The sequence below is a fragment of the Ciconia boyciana genome, chromosome 3, assembly GCF_034638445.1.
Source record: "Ciconia boyciana chromosome 3, ASM3463844v1, whole genome shotgun sequence".
Classification (NCBI taxonomy): domain Eukaryota; kingdom Metazoa; phylum Chordata; class Aves; order Ciconiiformes; family Ciconiidae; genus Ciconia; species Ciconia boyciana.
In genome coordinates, this window is record NC_132936.1 from 109,998,035 (window position 1) to 110,014,110 (window position 16,076).

Genomic DNA, 16,076 nt, shown 5'->3' on the forward strand with positions numbered 1-16,076 from the left:
TTCTTAAAAGAAGCCCCAGTTTTGTGCATTTTTTGTGTATTTTTATTCCAGGGCAGAGAGGAATAAAGGTTCATTAACTCCCAAAATACATGAAATTCAGTCGTGCCAGCCGAGACCTTGCAAGCCACGCTAACTTCATAGAACACATGGGTTCAACGGCACTTCTTGGTGTTTGCCCTTTGGTCCTGTGCCCGCTGGACCAGAGGAAGGAACACACAGCAGCTGTTGGTCCTAAGCATAGAGGCCCTCCTTTATTTGTGCTTTTAACAGCCCTGAGGCGGTAGCTGAGAGTGTAGAAGCAGTTTTGAGTTTCCAGTGATCCCTCAGCATCTCTTGCTCATGAGTGGATTAAGCTGCACAGCTACCCTGAGGTGGATTAATGTCCCTGCTCTGCAAAAGCAAACCTTAAGTCAGGGCAATGTTGCATCTGCCACAATCTCACAGGGTGCCACTAGCAGAAAACAGCCCTGCCCTCTCAATGCACAGCCCTGTGCTTTTCACTCAAATGCCTTTTTTTTTTTTTTCTTTTTTTCTTGCAGGATTCCACAAACACTTAGGAGAGCAAATAATCCAAAGGCTTATTACTGTGCATAAAGCCCTCTGCCTTCTCGGTTTCCTTCTTTGGAGCCACTGTGAAAATGGACACATCAATACAGCCTTCTGCAGAAAAACTGACAATCTCAAAATGGTGTCATGCTGCAATAACTGAAATCTCCTGCCAGGTTGGTGATGGTGCTTTCTAATCAACTTTGCAATGAATATTTCTTAAATCATGTTAATCCACCATTTAAGCAGAGATATCGGTTCCAGACAATGAATCACCATACCTGGAGGGGAATATACCTGCCGTTTCCCCAGAGAGGAGGCGATTAACAGCACGCGTGCTGTCAGATGAGCTAGCAGCACTGGCATTTATCACCCCAGAGCTCCTTTCCTGCAATGAAGGAAATCTTTGCTCCCTGCTTCTGGTGCAATCAACTTTTATTTATGTAGCGGTTGTGGAAAATGGCTCTTAAAGGAAAACTGCACCTGTTTTGCTCTCTGGGGCAGGTTTTGCTCTAATTTACACAAATGCATTTCCTATTAGAGTTCGCTAAATCTTGAGTTCTCATGCAGAAATGAGAGCCCTAAAATGTGAGTATGCAGGATGCAGTGCACAGCTTTTAAAGATCCACTTCTGGAGACCCACAGAACTAAATTAAACATTGATGAAGAAGCTGAACTGTCTTATTCATGAGCACTTTTATGTTCTCATCTCCCCAAGCTCCTAGGGACCAGCTGCTATGGGAACTGCTAACATCCCACCTCAAAGAGACTGCAGTCCGAGTAGAAAGTCTTGGTCTGAAGAAATTTCTGCGCTCAGGTGGTTCTGTTACTTTGGGTAAGGAAAGAACTGCGCATAGGTAAGTTTTTCTGTTAATCCTCAAGCTAAACTTCATGAACATTCACTGCAGAGTAACTTTCCTTTTGATGGATAAGCTTGATAGCTTGGAAAAGAGAGGATAAGTTACTGGGCAAAGTACCTAAGCCGCTGCGTACATGCAGCCATAACCTGAGCTGGTTTTCCATTTGCTAGCTTGAGTATTGGCAGCAGTGGTGCCTTAGCACGGTGCTTAAAGAGCACTAACCATGCAGGTCTTCAGGTGACCTTTGCAGGCACTGCGGACCTCTGTGCTGCCACTGCTGTGTCCCACTCGCATGTGGCCCAGCCAGCCTGGATGCTGCCGCATGAGCTGCAGCTCCAGAAACAGTGAAGCACAGAGAGAGTTCTCCAAGAAGGGGCCCCAGGAGGTCTTTGAGTCCCACTCTGTTGTCTCACAAACGGAGTTCGTTAACCGGTGTGCAACACCCAGTATCACACACAGAGCCGAGATACCAGTTTATTCCAAGGTTTGCTCAAGACTGGGTGCTAGGTGGTAACTCCACAAAGCTAGCACACCAATCGTTCAAAGAGGTATGATATTTATACAGTTTAGTTATACATACGCATAAGCGATTACGTAAAACAGTTTCTTATTGGTCTACATTTCCTTACCTTACTCTTAAAGCTACAGTACTACTTTAATGTTCTACGCATGCTCAGAGGGGAGGGGTCTCTACTTGGGCTGGGGTCTCCAGCTCAAGGGGTGTGATTCTTAATACTATAATGAGGATAGTTCGCATAGCGGTGCTTCTTCTTCACTTCTACTAATGAGGTCAGATTGTTGTAACAACGTCTTAGCTCACATATTTCTTCAGGATGTGTTTCACTCCCAAGGACAATAATTCTTGATTAGACGTTCCACACTCTAGTATGAGTCCCTCTTATCAGCTTTACGTATGCCTCGGCCTTCCACCAGCTCTAGTGTTCGTCTCACATCTGAATCTTCCCACATAGCTGTATAATACTGCATTTTAATTGACTACATTTAATTGACTACAACTCCAGCTCAAAGCAGGGTTGACTTCCAAGTTAGGTGATGTTGCTCATGGCCTTGTCCAGCTGAGTATCTCCAAGGGTGGAGATGCTCCAGTCTCTCCAGGCATCTGTTCCTGGGATGAACCACCCTAAAGAATTTTTTTTCTCTCCAACCACGTGTAATTTGCCTTGCTGCTGCTTGTGCCTACTGCCTCTGCCTGTCTGCTGTGCACCTTCGAGAAGAGTCTGCCTCCACCTTCTCTGTAACTGCCTTTTATTTAGTGGGAGAGTGCAATTAAGTCTCTCTAGGTCTCTGCAATTAGGTTCTCAGCCTATTCTCACACGTGTCCTCCAGCCCCCTGACCATCCTGGTGGGTTTCTGCTGGACTTGCTGCACTTTCAGTGCCCCTCTTACACTGGACAGCTTGAAACTGGTCATAGTATTGCAGATACGGTCTCAAAAGCGCTGCACAAAAGGAAAGGATCCCCTGCCTTGACCCGCTGGCTACGTTGCAGCTCATGCAGCCCAGGATGCTTTCGGTTTGCTTTATTGCAAGGGCACGTTGTTGGCTTTTGTTCAGCTTGCTGTCAGCTGGGACACCAAGGGCCTTTTCTTCAAAAACATGTTTACCGTGTGTAGGAATACACTTAAGGTTGCTGCCACGGAACGTGTCCCTGAGAATGTGCTACACCCATTCCCTTGGATTTTGGGCCTCTAGGCTATCTCAGTTTGGCCTCCCAAAAATGAAATAACGTCTTCCTTCCCATACTTTTGCTAGATACTCTTTAATTCTTTGGCTTTGGGCTTTAGGGTAACGGAGGCCAGTCCCCTAGGTCTCCTAAATATATGGATAACTCTTACTTCCTCAGGCAGTCCTGGAGGAAATGAACTACCCAAGTGAGTGAACTGATGTGGAATTTAAGAGCCCGGTGTAAATGCTAACAGGCGTTGACCTAAAAGTATGTGGTGCTTTTACTGCTGCAGAAAGAATGACACACAGCTCTGATAACTTGTCTCATGGCGAGTCCTGCCAGGCTGTGCCTGAACCCAGGATGATTGCTGCATTTCCTGGTGATGTGAGGAGGAAAACAGGTAAGGTGGAAGTGTGGGAGGTGTAAACAAATTCTGTTTTCTTATAAGAATAACTGCCACTGAAGCCACAGTTAGCCACAGGAAACTATCAACCGCCATAGGTCGATGGACAATTCATTGTGGATGGCTAATAGAAGTGTATGTATATATCTCTTCACGGCATGGTATCTGTATGAAAGTATTATGCCTGAGTCAGATTGCTTGCTTTTGGCTTTGAACTTGACTTCAACTTGGTTACGTTTACTTAAGGCGTGGCGAAAGCTGCCCTATAAAGGAGAATGGGGATAGTGCCAGCCTGTCTGTTGCTCTGTTGGTGTTTGCTGGAGGGTTACACTGGAGGCACTGCAGGTAAAGCATCACTTTGCTGTTTTACTTAGTAGAAGATGAAGAGGTGAAATACAAGTAATAGTGCTAGAAAAGCACCACAAACACTTTGAGAGGGATTTGTCTTGGGGAGACAGAATAAATTAGAGTCCCCGTCCTTAATGTTACCTGGAGGGAACGAAAAGATTAATTTGCCATCCTCAGAAAGAGCCTTACAGTAAAACGGTAAGTTGTCAGAAGTAATTGGATCAAGTGGGAGTGGAGATCCTAAGAGGACGAGGACTCTATAGTTACTGCATGCTGCTGTTAAATGAGGTAGAAAAAAGGTATCTGGAACTGTCCTATGCTATGTATGCAAAATGAGGAGAAAATTGACTTAATAAATAGCCAGAAGGGAGTACTTCACAAACTGTTTGGAGCAGAAGATCGTGCAAGATGCCACCGTGGAAGTAATCTCCTGGAGGGCTGCCAAAGTGCCTGGCTTTGGCTTTGATTTTCTGACATACTCAAGGCTTTCGCACGTTGTATGTACAAGGAGCAGTTGTCCGTCTGGGGTTTGGGATGCGCAAGTTCAGGTCCCTGCTCTGCCTCTGCAGTTTGCTGTCACTGTGGGCAAGCTGCTGAAAAGCAGCACTCTCTCATTTGTTTTTTTCTCTGAATGCAAGGAGAGCTAATAAACTCATGCTTTCCTTCATTATAAGACAATTCTGGAACTGACTCCCCAAAGTTTTTATAATGTTCCAAATATAGGAATGACAGGGTCTTAGAGGGAATGGGTGCTCGCATTACTGTAGCATGTATTGAATATTATGGGTGAGACGAAATGTACATTGTTAGTTTGGAGTGTTTGAGAGGGAACAGGGGAAGAAGGGCTGCTGGCTTTTTGGCTTTTCTGGTATTCTTTGTAGTGTTTGAGAAAATTCAGCTGCTCTTCCTAAAGTACAGAAACCCAGCTGAGCCAACATGTAATGGAAATGTTTTGAGAAAATCAGTGGAGAGGAGAAGGTGGATAGTTCAGCTATGAAGTAAGACACATGTTTCTAATTGCCTATTTCCACTTTCTACTTAGTGAAAAATATCAGAAGCCATTGAAGGAAATTATGTCTGTACTCTGACATAAATCTTTATGCAAAGTGTAATTAGCTGTCAGTAGCATTTGCCACCATTGAGTACCTGATTATTAGAGTTGCTTGACATCTTTCGTGAATGAGTGCTGGAGGGAGACGAGACCCTTTGCTGCTGGCTTGTAAGCTGTTCAATGCTGAAAATAGTGGGTGCTTAGGGTTCCCAGGTTAGTTTCTGTGGGGGTCGACAAACTTTTTGCTCTAATATCCTCAGAGACTCCCCTTTCCTCCCCATCCCTTCCAGCTGTCACACCCGATCTCTTTTTCTCCTTCTCTCTGTAGCTTTTCCACTGCTCCCCTTCCCTCCCTCACCCTTTGTCATTGGGCCCTCCCTCTGAGACAGACAGCAAGAAGAAGGATCTCTCTCTGCCGAGAAGGAAGAGGGACCAAAAAAAGAGCAGTAGTTGCAAAGCTGGGTGTGATTCCTTTCTCCATTTCAGATAAGTAAATGTGTTGGAAGAGATCCCAGGACTAAGTAAATGTATGTTTAACCCCTTCTGAATAATAATTTCCATCCTTAGTTGGGTCAGTCTCTTGTTTCTCTCCAGTGTTTCACAATGTGTCTGAAGCAGCTTTTGTGAGTGTTTGAAATCCCTCCGTCTCTCCCCACGTCTTGCGGCAGGGAGCAGTCCGAGGGCAGCACCTCTGAGAGCCATTGCATTATAACTTTGTCCCTTTAAAGTCTTTCTGCCGCCGAGTTCAGTAGCGGTAAGAAGCTCCCCAAACAGGCAGGCGATATTCTGCTTTAGAAGCTGTTGTGATCTTTGCTGTTGCGGATGTACCTGTGAGAGCCAACCTGTGGCCAGGGCTCAGGATGCTGCTCCGAAAGAGGTGGCCGGCAGAGCGTGGTGGTGCGGGCAGGACAGTGCCAGCCAGGTGCCTGTCACCCCGTGGGCTGCCTGCGCAGTGGCATGGACGGCTGTAGAGCTCATGCATCCATGCATGTGTGCCCCCAGACACAATGCTGATGAAGTTATTCCTGCAAGGGAAAAGTAGTTAAGTGTATTATTTTCTTCAGTCTGGTTGCTAATTTATTCCCGATATGTTAAACAACGTAATTAAACACACACGCGCGCGCGCTAAAAACTCTTGTTCTCTGTCAGAAGAGAGGGAACGCGTGTCAGACCCAGCCTTCAAGCTCTGTTAGTTTTAATTTGAGTTCTGGAATTAGTAATCAGTTTTGCTGGAATACTGTTGCAAGAAATAGATCTTAGCATGCATGGGGCCTGGGCACAGTTTCAAATGAGTATTTGTTAAGAAGAAGCCATTCCCTTGTCGTGTTATGGTACATTACATGAGATTTATTTCCATTGTATTAAAAAATGCAAGCCCAAGGGGAATGTTCTCTCTTCTTGTTGGCCAAGGGTGATTTCTGAATTCTATCTGATTTTTTTTGTGGGGCTTTTAATTAAAAGAAGGAGAGGCAAAACTTATTTTTCTAGGCTGTTGTTACAATGCCAGGAGGCCAAGTGACTTGAAGCACCGAGAAAGGTGATGACACTAAGTAGAAGTGTGTATGTGGGAGCGGGCTGTATCACATCTTCAATGTGGCTAGTCTGTGTTTTTCACATGTGTGAATAATTCACAATAAAAATCTGAGGCTTTGCTCTTACTGGAGCCACCTGCTCTCTTTGTACTGTACCAGGAACATATCAGATCTACAGATAAGTTGGTCTGGTAGGAAAAGAGCCCTTTCATCTACTTTTTTTTAAAAAAAAAAAAAGCGATGGCATCTGGTGGCTTGAAACTGAAACTAAGTGACTTCAGGCTAGAAGTTAGCACAGAGAAGTTAATTAACTGTAGGAGTGGCTTGCCCAGGGCATGTGGTGGATTTTCCAGTGCTAATTTCTGAGAAGGTCCATCTTAAGTGGAAGCCAGGAGCTAGGGGCAGGAATCGCTGGATCAAGTGCAGTGGCATCTGTCATGCAAGAAGCCAGAGGAGGTGATCACGGTGATCCTTCTTGACCTTAAAAGTCCTCTAACACAGGGCTTCTCTTTTCATAAGGAAGGGACAAAAGGGGAATTATAGGTCAGGACAGTTAAAGCTTTGTTTTTGTGAGGGCAAGTGCAAATGAAGGGTGAAAGCTGGCATGGATCTCAAGTTATATTTTGACCCAGCAACATGTAATTTTGCATGATGAGAGGTGCTGGAGGAACCAGGAGGCAAGGCAGGCTGAACAGCCTTCCTGCTACTTCTCTGAACTCCACAACAGAGCTTTATAGCTGAAGGAAAATCCCCAAGAGATGGTGCACATGTGTGCATCTCTCTGTACGTCCACGAGACTCTGGGGAGTGCATCTGAAAGCCCCTACTCTGGCCAGACAGAACAAATTGCCTTTTAAAGCTCTGGTGCCACTGCCTGTCCGAACATGCAAGTTTTCCACCTTCCTGTGCCCTTCTCCTACTCATGTCCCAAAAGCCCTCCCACCCCACCGTCCAGCGTCTCCATGGACGATGCACTGCCTCCCTTTGCCACAAAAGTAGATCTTTGGTGGCAAGAGTCCTGCTGTGCGCTTTGGTGACGGTAAAGGGGACAGAGTCCACAACAGGAGATTCTCTCTCCTGCATCCTTCCCTAGCTGTGCCAGCAGATGTATTAGCAGGTCTGTCCATTCTAGGGTTTCACTGTGTGTGTGAAATGTTCACTTTTCCTAAGTGAATTGCCCCTTTCCTTTAGACACGTTAACGAAGAGGGGTTCGAACATGCTCCAGACTGGAATAGCTACAGATGCCCCGCAATGACTGCCCAGTTTAAATATGAATCTACAATTCAGATCTGTTTAATCACTGGCCTCCAAATGAACTACTGAGTCCAAAAATCCTGGACTTCGGTGCACACTCATGTCAGCAAGTAGTGCAGGGGGATACAAGACTGGGTGTTGCAGCTTGGCCCCATCTCCGCACTGCAGCTTTAAGGAGTCTGGTGGAGCGTCTGTGTAAGCTGCTAGGAATGCACCCCCTGATCTGTCCGGGTCGTTGGAGCAGATCCCAAGGAAAGGCAAGTCTCTGCCATCTTTAGGTCTCCCAGGGAGTGGTTGTCAAGCGCTCACTTGTGGAAATGAAATAAATAACTTGAACAATGCCCTGGGCACAGGTGTGATCCATGGCCAGAAGAGTCCTGGGTACGTCTGAGCAGCCTCCCTGCTCACACCACCTCCCTCCCTCCCTTACGTCTGCAGCTCCCGCTCCATCCCCTGCGCTCGCTTACGTTGCGGACGTACCTCAATGCTAACACAGCGGCTCGCTAACAGCTTTGCTCTCTGTCCTCAGGGAAGACTCAAAATTGAATTTGTAGCAGTGACAGCACTGGTTTAAGATAAACCAGTTGGGATTTGGCGACTACTCTTTCCCCAGGCATTTCCAGCTAATAAGGATTTTGTCACTGTGTCTGCCCTCAGCTTTGCAAGCTGCTGCTCCACCATCCTCTGGGGGGGGAGGTTTTTGCTTTCCCACACACTCCTAAGGCACCACTTTGGATTGGGAAACTAATGGCAGTCCATGTCTCTCCTTCACAGCAAAGGGGCACCATGCTCGCCCCCGGCTCGGCTCTGATGTTGGAGCAGGGCTGGCAAAAAACAGGGGCAACGGGAAGCCTCCAGAACCCGAAGAAATTTAATAACCAGGACTTCAGCCGCCTGCGAGCCTTGTGTCTGAGCCAAGGACTGCTTTTTGAGGATGCCACCTTCCCCGCTCACGTCAGCTCCATCGGTCCCAACCTGCTCCCAGAAGATAAGCTGTGGCGAATACAGTGGAAGAGGCCAACCGTGAGTTACGCCAGCAGGGGTGTTTCATAGCCCTGCTGCTGAAGGGGAGCGCAGATGGCCAGGGGCTAAAGGCCTTCACCTTGGGGAAGGAGATCCGTGCTAAGCAGGGAAGTAAACCCCAAGGGGAACAGTGGGAGCACAACGGTGCAAGGAGGGATCCTTGTTGTGGGATATGTGGAGGGAAGATAACCTCTGTAACATTCATGATTTCCTTGGGTACATTTCTGTAGGAAGTTTGTTTCTGCCTGTGAACCTCACTAAAACTAGTGTTCCCACTTTGATCTGCTCCTAGAAGACTTTGTGCAAACCTGAAAAGCTGTCAAATTCTATTAAAGATCTTTGATTTCTGTAATCCAAGCCACTGACTCAGCAATACCCATTTCAAAGTAATTGGGACAAGGCAGGAGATGAAGTATGTTTGTCTGCTGATTCCCAGTTGCAGTTTAATAGGCAGTTGTCATCATCTGGCATATGGATGTTTAAACTGGGAGGTAGACTCACATACTCAGCTCTCTTATCCTAGGGCCTAATTCAGGGAATCTTTCCATGGTCAGACTGCGCTGTATAGCACTGCTGTGTACCACTTGCTGCTGGTGCAGCTACTGGATTTGCCACGTGCTGCCATTTTGCTGGGTTTTGCTGAGTACACCACTAGTGCCTGGGGCTGTTGTCTTCCCTGGGCTGGAGCAAACCAGTTTATTTCCCTGAAGGCAACCCCTCAGGGTGTAGAGACAGTAACTGTGAGGCTGTAGAGACAGGACAAGACAACTAGGAAAAATTTATTTGGACGGCAGACACAAGTAGGGCAATGAGAGTATGCTGGAGCTTGGCAGTGCAGTGGCCTTGGCATAGCAGCAGCAGAATCTGCTGCTAGCATGGACGTTGAAAGCCATGGCTCACAGAAGGGAAGCAGGCTAGCCCAGGGAGCCTGCACAGCTGCTAAATGTGGATGCCTCAATGGAAAGATAGGAAGCCCCAGCCCTGGTGTAAAAGGAATGCGATGTGGTGAAGTATCAGATGGAGCAGAAGCTGCAGCCTGGACACCAACAGGGCTGTGGCTGCTGTGTTGTGGTGATAGGGATGAGGCCTGAGGCTTGAACTTCGCACTGCAGGGCATGAAACTGTCAGAAGTTGGATGCACAGGGGTACAGGCACTTCCAATCTGTGTCAGTGCTTTATCACGTGGCTTGGTAGGTGTGGAGGTGCTGGGTGCAGATGTCTGGGTGTCCTCTGTGGAACTGCTATGAAGGGATCATTCTCCTCTGCAGAAGCAGCTCCTACCGCTGGCTGAACATCTGGGCTTCTCCTCAGGCAGCCTTTCTTCAAATCTGGGTCCAGTGAGAATGCAGCTGGTGCTGTGTTTTTTACACCAGCGCTTTGCTTACAGGTTTGTAGCATGTGGGGATAATCTCTCTTGAAATAGGGGTTATAGTAGAAGAGTAACTAAAAAATGCAAAGGAGAGGAGTTAGTTGCCACCATTTCCAGACTGAGAAAGACAAAGATATGATAACTAAGCATTAGAATCACAAAAGACAAAGATGGATATAGAAAGGACTCTCATGGGCATTTTAAAGATGAATAAACTGGAATAAAATGTTATGATACAGTTCTGTTAAGTACTAACCACCCTGGTGTTTTTGCCATTTGCGAGCAGCAGAGAAGCATAGGATTTCAAAAGCATACAAACTGATTTAGAAACCCAAATACCACTAATTTGGAGGCACCGCAGTGTGGGATGAACATCTATTCTGTTCTAATATCCTGAGAGTTATTTCGTGTGCAAAGGGACTGATGTACCTTGCCAAAAACAGAACCTGCTGCTGCTAGTGCTTGAAGTTTGTTGGGTGAGGCAGGTGTTGGAGAATCCCCTTCCATTTTGCTGAATCCATGAAGATTAAGCATGAAGAATGAAAGTTTTCGTGAAACTGGTTTCAAAAATTTGCAGAGGTCCTCTCCTTCCCAGCACTTCCCTTTTGAAGATTTTTTTTTTTTTCAGCAATCACTACACTGTTTTCAGCATCACCTCACCAAACTGACTGAAACTAATCGCATCCAACAATTTTCCAGTTTTTTTTCAGGAAGGAGCAGGATGAAAAGTCATTGGCTTTCCTCCAAAAAATTAAACCGTACCTTCATGGCCCAGAGTTCACAACGTGAACATTTAGAAGCCTTTTCTTCCATTATAGAGGTTAAGGCAGCATCACCAGCTGCTCTTCTACAACCTACTCAAGGGACAAGAGTTGAGACTGCCGATTCAACCGGCTCGTCTGGAACAGAAACCCAGGATGTCAGTGCTGAAGAAGGCTCCATTTTAATTTTTTTTTTTTCTTGGTTTGACCAAAATTTCCACCTGTAGCTGTTTCCCAACCAGCCAGGCTTTGTCCTGCTAGACAAGATGCAAGATGAAGGGCGATGGCACCAACTGCCTGGGGAGCCCAACCAGAAGTTCTCAAACGTCACCACAACACCCGTGCTGTGTCATGGTGGCCTCTGTCTCCTGGCAGAATGAAGCAGGGGCAGAAGAAGTTGCTAAATAGCAGTGGTTGCTTTTCATTTATAGAGCTGCAGATGTTTTGAGCCAAGGGTCAGGAAGTAAATAAAACTGTATTTGCATTTCAAATGTCCTGAAAGGCCAGCGCTGCATCCAGTTGTCTCTGGGAGTTGGTCCCCCAGGAGGAAGAGGGAAGGCTGCAGTGTTTGGAGTCAAAGTGCCCCATTCCTGGTTTCTCAGTTGGGCACCTTCCACCTGTGCAGAAATGTTCATAAACTCTTTGTTCTTAGGTCATTGCAATGCTTACTGTAAGGATACATGATGCCATGTGTTTAAGCTACCTAAAGTCCTCGGCAAAGATACCTATAATTTCCCCAAGGAAGACTGTTTCTTACCTGAATACATCTCCCAGAGAGTAAGCGTAGTTGCATCCTGCTGACAGAGCATGGCCGATTTAATCTATGTCTATATTTTTCTCAGCCTCCACTATTAGCTCCCTCTGACATTAAAAAAAATTGGCTGGAAATGTACCTGTGACAAAACTGGCATCTTGGTCCTAATAATCTCTTAGCCTCCACTTTCTGAGTCATATAGTATCTGGATATTTAAGTGGTAGATAGCAATTATAACTGCTGTCATTGTTCCAGATCCAATTGAGCAGTTGAGCAACATGCTGCTTCTATTTTACCTTGTACATTGTCAAGAGAATTGCCAATTACATTCAGAGTTTGGAGTCTTCATATCTGGGGGTAATGTATAAAGTAGAGAGAAAACAGCTTGATTTTCAGACAGCAATAGTCAGTGGTGACAGTCAGAAACAACTTATTTTGACTTGTAAAGTGAGCTGATTTAACATGGGAGTCCCTGAAGGGGGAGGTGGATCAGGAGCACCAAGATATTTGAAATGTCACTTTTCCTGACTCTGCAGTAGTTGCAGTTTCCCATCAGATGGGAACTGCTTCAGGCTGTGTTTTCATCCCCAGGGCCTCTGTCTACGTCCATTGAAACGTGTGCTATTTGTAACAGAGATTCTGCATGTGGTACTCCAAGCATTACTAGAGGTGGGGCTGGAGGTATGGGGTACAGCAGGAGCTCTGCAATTAATGGGTCTTTTGGTTCACCCACAGTTTGGAGAAATGGAAAAGAGTTCTATTTTAGACTGAACGAAGTATTTTCTATAGCTGGGCTTTTCTAAAGATCATTAAAAGGGAAATTCTCCTTGAAAGAGTTAAGGCAGATTTTAAAAACTGAGATGCTCCTTTAAAAAATGTTAAGCACACATTCTTTCATTGTTTGGTGCTTTTCCTTCACACAAGCAATTGAGTGGAACAGAGGAAGTCACAAAATGATTTGCTGTTGCTGAATACACATTTTTAATCAATTAGTGGTTTAGCTAAAGATTTCACTCTGTTCTGATCATAATGCATAATACTATACAGATGCAGAAAGAAACTGAATTAGGATGATCCAGTCAACGTGAATTGTGGTGGTGCTGAATCCTGAGTGCTTTATTTTTGCTAACATTGCATATATTTTCAAACACAGTATATGTGAGGGGAGAGAGATTGCCACGTATGCAGCCGTGCCTTGGCCCTGAGCCAGGGATAGCCCAACATGGTGCTTGATATGGTGCCCGTTACCAACATGGTTAAGGATAGTCCCTGATCTTCAGTGCTTATGCTTTATAAGGCTAAAATGGGCAAAGGGTGCAGCTGCTGAGGGTTTTTCTAAAGAGCGTTCAAGGTCACAGACTGCTGCTCCTGCAGCTGCTCACCTTTCATCTCTTGGGGACCCTGTAGCTACCTTACGCAGTGAGGGTTTGCTGAGCAAGAGCTGGTGTAGGAGGTTCCATCCTCTGTTTAACATAGGCTGTGACTTGTGTGCGGGGCAACCAGATGGGAGGGAAAAGCTGCAAGGTGGCCAGTGGAGGTCTGAGGGTCAGCATGAGAGAAATCCCTGAGTGCCTCTGATGTGACTTGTAGGAGGGTGCACAGTGAAAGGACTGTCTGAAATAGCCGACATGGGTTTCCTCTGCATCATTGCAGTCTGTTCGTAGCATCAGGGCATGGACTCCTTGGGTATTTGTCTCATGTGTCTGGTGTCAGGGGAAGGGAAGAGTAGAGTCTAAAAGAAGTTCTTGGATGGAAGCCACAGAAAGAGGCTGCTTTCATGGGAACTTAGGCAAGGGGTATACCTTGTTCCCTTAGCAGAGACTCAGGGAACCATGCTATTGCACTTAGCATCTAAAAAGCATTGGGGAAAACAGTACGCTTTGAGTCAATGCTTGTTTGCTGGAGGAAGTGATTCATCATTTGATTCGGTAGTTTTGCAAGAGGGCTTGTTCACATTTTTTCCTCTCTTCCTCTGTCCCTTCCCAAAGCAGATGTAACCTTCTTTCAGCAACAGAGTGCCTATCATGATTCTACACTGCTTTTGGTGATTGGTATTAGTTTATTGGCATTTTATTTAATTCCCAGAGATTTCCAGGAAGTAACATTAATGTTAAGGAATTCTGAACCCAGGAACTGACTAAACCAAAATGGGTCTTTTAAAAAAAATTCATTTTGAAGTTAGGATCTTTCCAGACAGATAAGCTGCGCTGGAGTTCCTACTGCATCAGCCTTGGTCTGTCTGTAGCTGGAGGGAAGAAAAAGATAGATTTTATTCAGGCAAGAAATCAGACAACAGTTTGAAGTTAACCTAAAAACTTAGCTCTAATAGCACAGGGGACAAATGAAGAAAAACCTCCCCCCCCAAAAAAAGAAAAGAGGAAAAAGAAATGTGGATCGTTACATGGGCTGCTTTAATAAGGCAAGCTATGAGAAATGTGTGGTGATGAGGGATAGTGCTGTGCCGCACTACCTGCAGGTCTGTCCCTGTGGGGCCGTTCTCTGGCATGAGCCAAAGCTGCCCGCCAGCTGGTCGTGGTGGAGTTCACAGCTTCAGTATAACCTGGAGGCCACAAGGCCCTTGGATCCTGTTCAGTATTTCTCCTTGATGAAAATCAAAATCAATTCACCTTATTTTTGAGTGTGCATGTGCAATCAGTGTAATTGAACGAGAGCAGCATTTCCAGGCTGCCATTGTCTCAGCTCTTGCCTACTCAGCTGATTGCATCTGACCTCGACTTCAGATTCCATATCTTTGGGCCGAGGAAGCTGCAGTGCGTCACCATTTATTACACCTGTCTTTCTGCACGGGTTTTAGATGAGGAGGGTTTATTTGCATAGTATCTCTGGGCTCTGTTGCTTTCAGGAAGGGCTGGTTTCGGGGAGGGAATCACAGAATCGTACAGGTTGGAAAAGACCTTTAAGATCATCGAGTCCAACCGTAAACCTAACACTACCAAGTCCACCACTACACCATGTCCTTAAGCACCTCATCCAAACGTCTTTTAAATACCTCCAGGGATGGTGACTCCACCACTTCCCTGGGCAGCCTGCTCCAATGCTTGACAACCCTTTCGGTGAAGAAATGTTTCCTAGTATCCAATCTAAACCTCCCCTGGCGCAACTCGAGGCCAATGCACGCGTCCTGGGTTGAGGGGAAAGCAGCGCTCCTATGATGGTCTGTTGACTCACCCGCTTCCCCGTTTCTCAGGCTGGGGAGTCAGCTAGCAGGATTATATGGCTGTGGTGGCCACAGGGGAATAGTTGCTAACGCTGTGACACTTTGAATACTTTAGCTTGTACTGAATGGTCTGAGTGCGAGGTTTCAAGACCTCTAAGGAAACTGTCTCTCAAAGGCTCGGGGTAGACAGGGCTACCTCTCTTGTTTACATCCTTTATATTTACCTCCTTTGTTTGCAGTAGTCATTGTTTTTTAGCACTGAGCCCCACAAAGCAATAGGTTGCAGGTAAAATCTGAGCTGGTTTCTGTTTCTGCTGGCTGTTGGACACCAGTCCGTCCTCCAGCACGACTTTACTTGTGGCGTCCCTACCTGTGCAGAGTCTGAGGCCCTCGTTCCTCCATTGCGAGAGAGCGAGCTGGAGCAGAGGAGGGGTTTTCTTAAGCAACTGAGGCATTTGTGTTGAAAACAGGCAATTAGGAATTGAGCTATTCTGCTGTAAAGCAGGGAATTGAGTTCTGGTGGTACAAGCAAACCCCTTGAGATTAGCCTGGTTTTTCCTGTCTAAGAGAATGTCAAAGAAAAGCAGAATATGAGTTTAAAAAAAAAAAAAAAGATTCGGCAGCTTCAAGGAAACAGATTCCTGATTCCCATGAGGTCTAATAAAAACAAAACTGTGGATAGAGCCTCCAGCCTGGGAAGTCCTTTAGCCCCCAAGTGATGGAGAGTGTGGGAGGATGTATGCGGGAGGAGCATTAGTTTCGGCTTGCTCGGTTATCCTGCTCCCTCTCCAAGCTGTCGGAGATAAGTCAGTGCAACAGGCAGAAGTTCAGTGTGACCCAGCGCAGCTCGTCCTTTGTTCTGCCCTACCTCATTACTCCAACTGGCTTATTTCTGTGTTAGCTGTTCTGGGGAGGTTTCCCGTGGCTACAGGATGTATGGCAGTGGTGTGCCTCCTCAGCACGCTGCTAGGCAATGCCCGAAGCCCAGGGAACTGCAATACCACGGTTGCTTCTTAATCCAGAGCAGCACTATTACAGGGATGGCAGTGATGCTGAATTAAGATTTGTCCAGCTGAGAACAGAGTTCAGCTTTCACTCAATAGCAGCCTTTTTATTTTTCTTAATCGGTGTGTGTCGAAGAGGGAGCACTGTGGCTCGCAATGGCAGGGTGCGTCAGGAAGGTGAAGGTGAAGCTGGAGCAGGAGGGAGCAACGCAAGTGCAGCCAAAGGGAAAGATGCGGTGCTGTGGCAGGAACAGAAGCGGGGCTGGGATTTTACTGTAGGGTTAAGGTGAACTGATTGGGAGGTGGCT

The 16,076-nt window shown here is 46.2% G+C and overlaps 1 protein-coding gene across 1 annotated transcript in view; it reads left to right on the forward strand.

The window, feature by feature from the left end:
- The first annotated feature begins 7,952 nt into the window (after window positions 1-7,952).
- CAPN13 (calpain 13) overlaps window positions 7,953-16,076 on the forward strand; it is a 46,423-nt gene continuing 38,299 nt past the window's right edge. Inside the window, exons 1-2 of the mRNA XM_072858438.1 lie at window positions 7,953-8,060; window positions 8,454-8,702. Of these exons, the coding sequence (XP_072714539.1) occupies window positions 8,466-8,702 (237 nt within the window). The 5' untranslated portion in view covers window positions 7,953-8,060; window positions 8,454-8,465. The remainder of the gene's footprint in view (window positions 8,061-8,453; window positions 8,703-16,076) is intronic.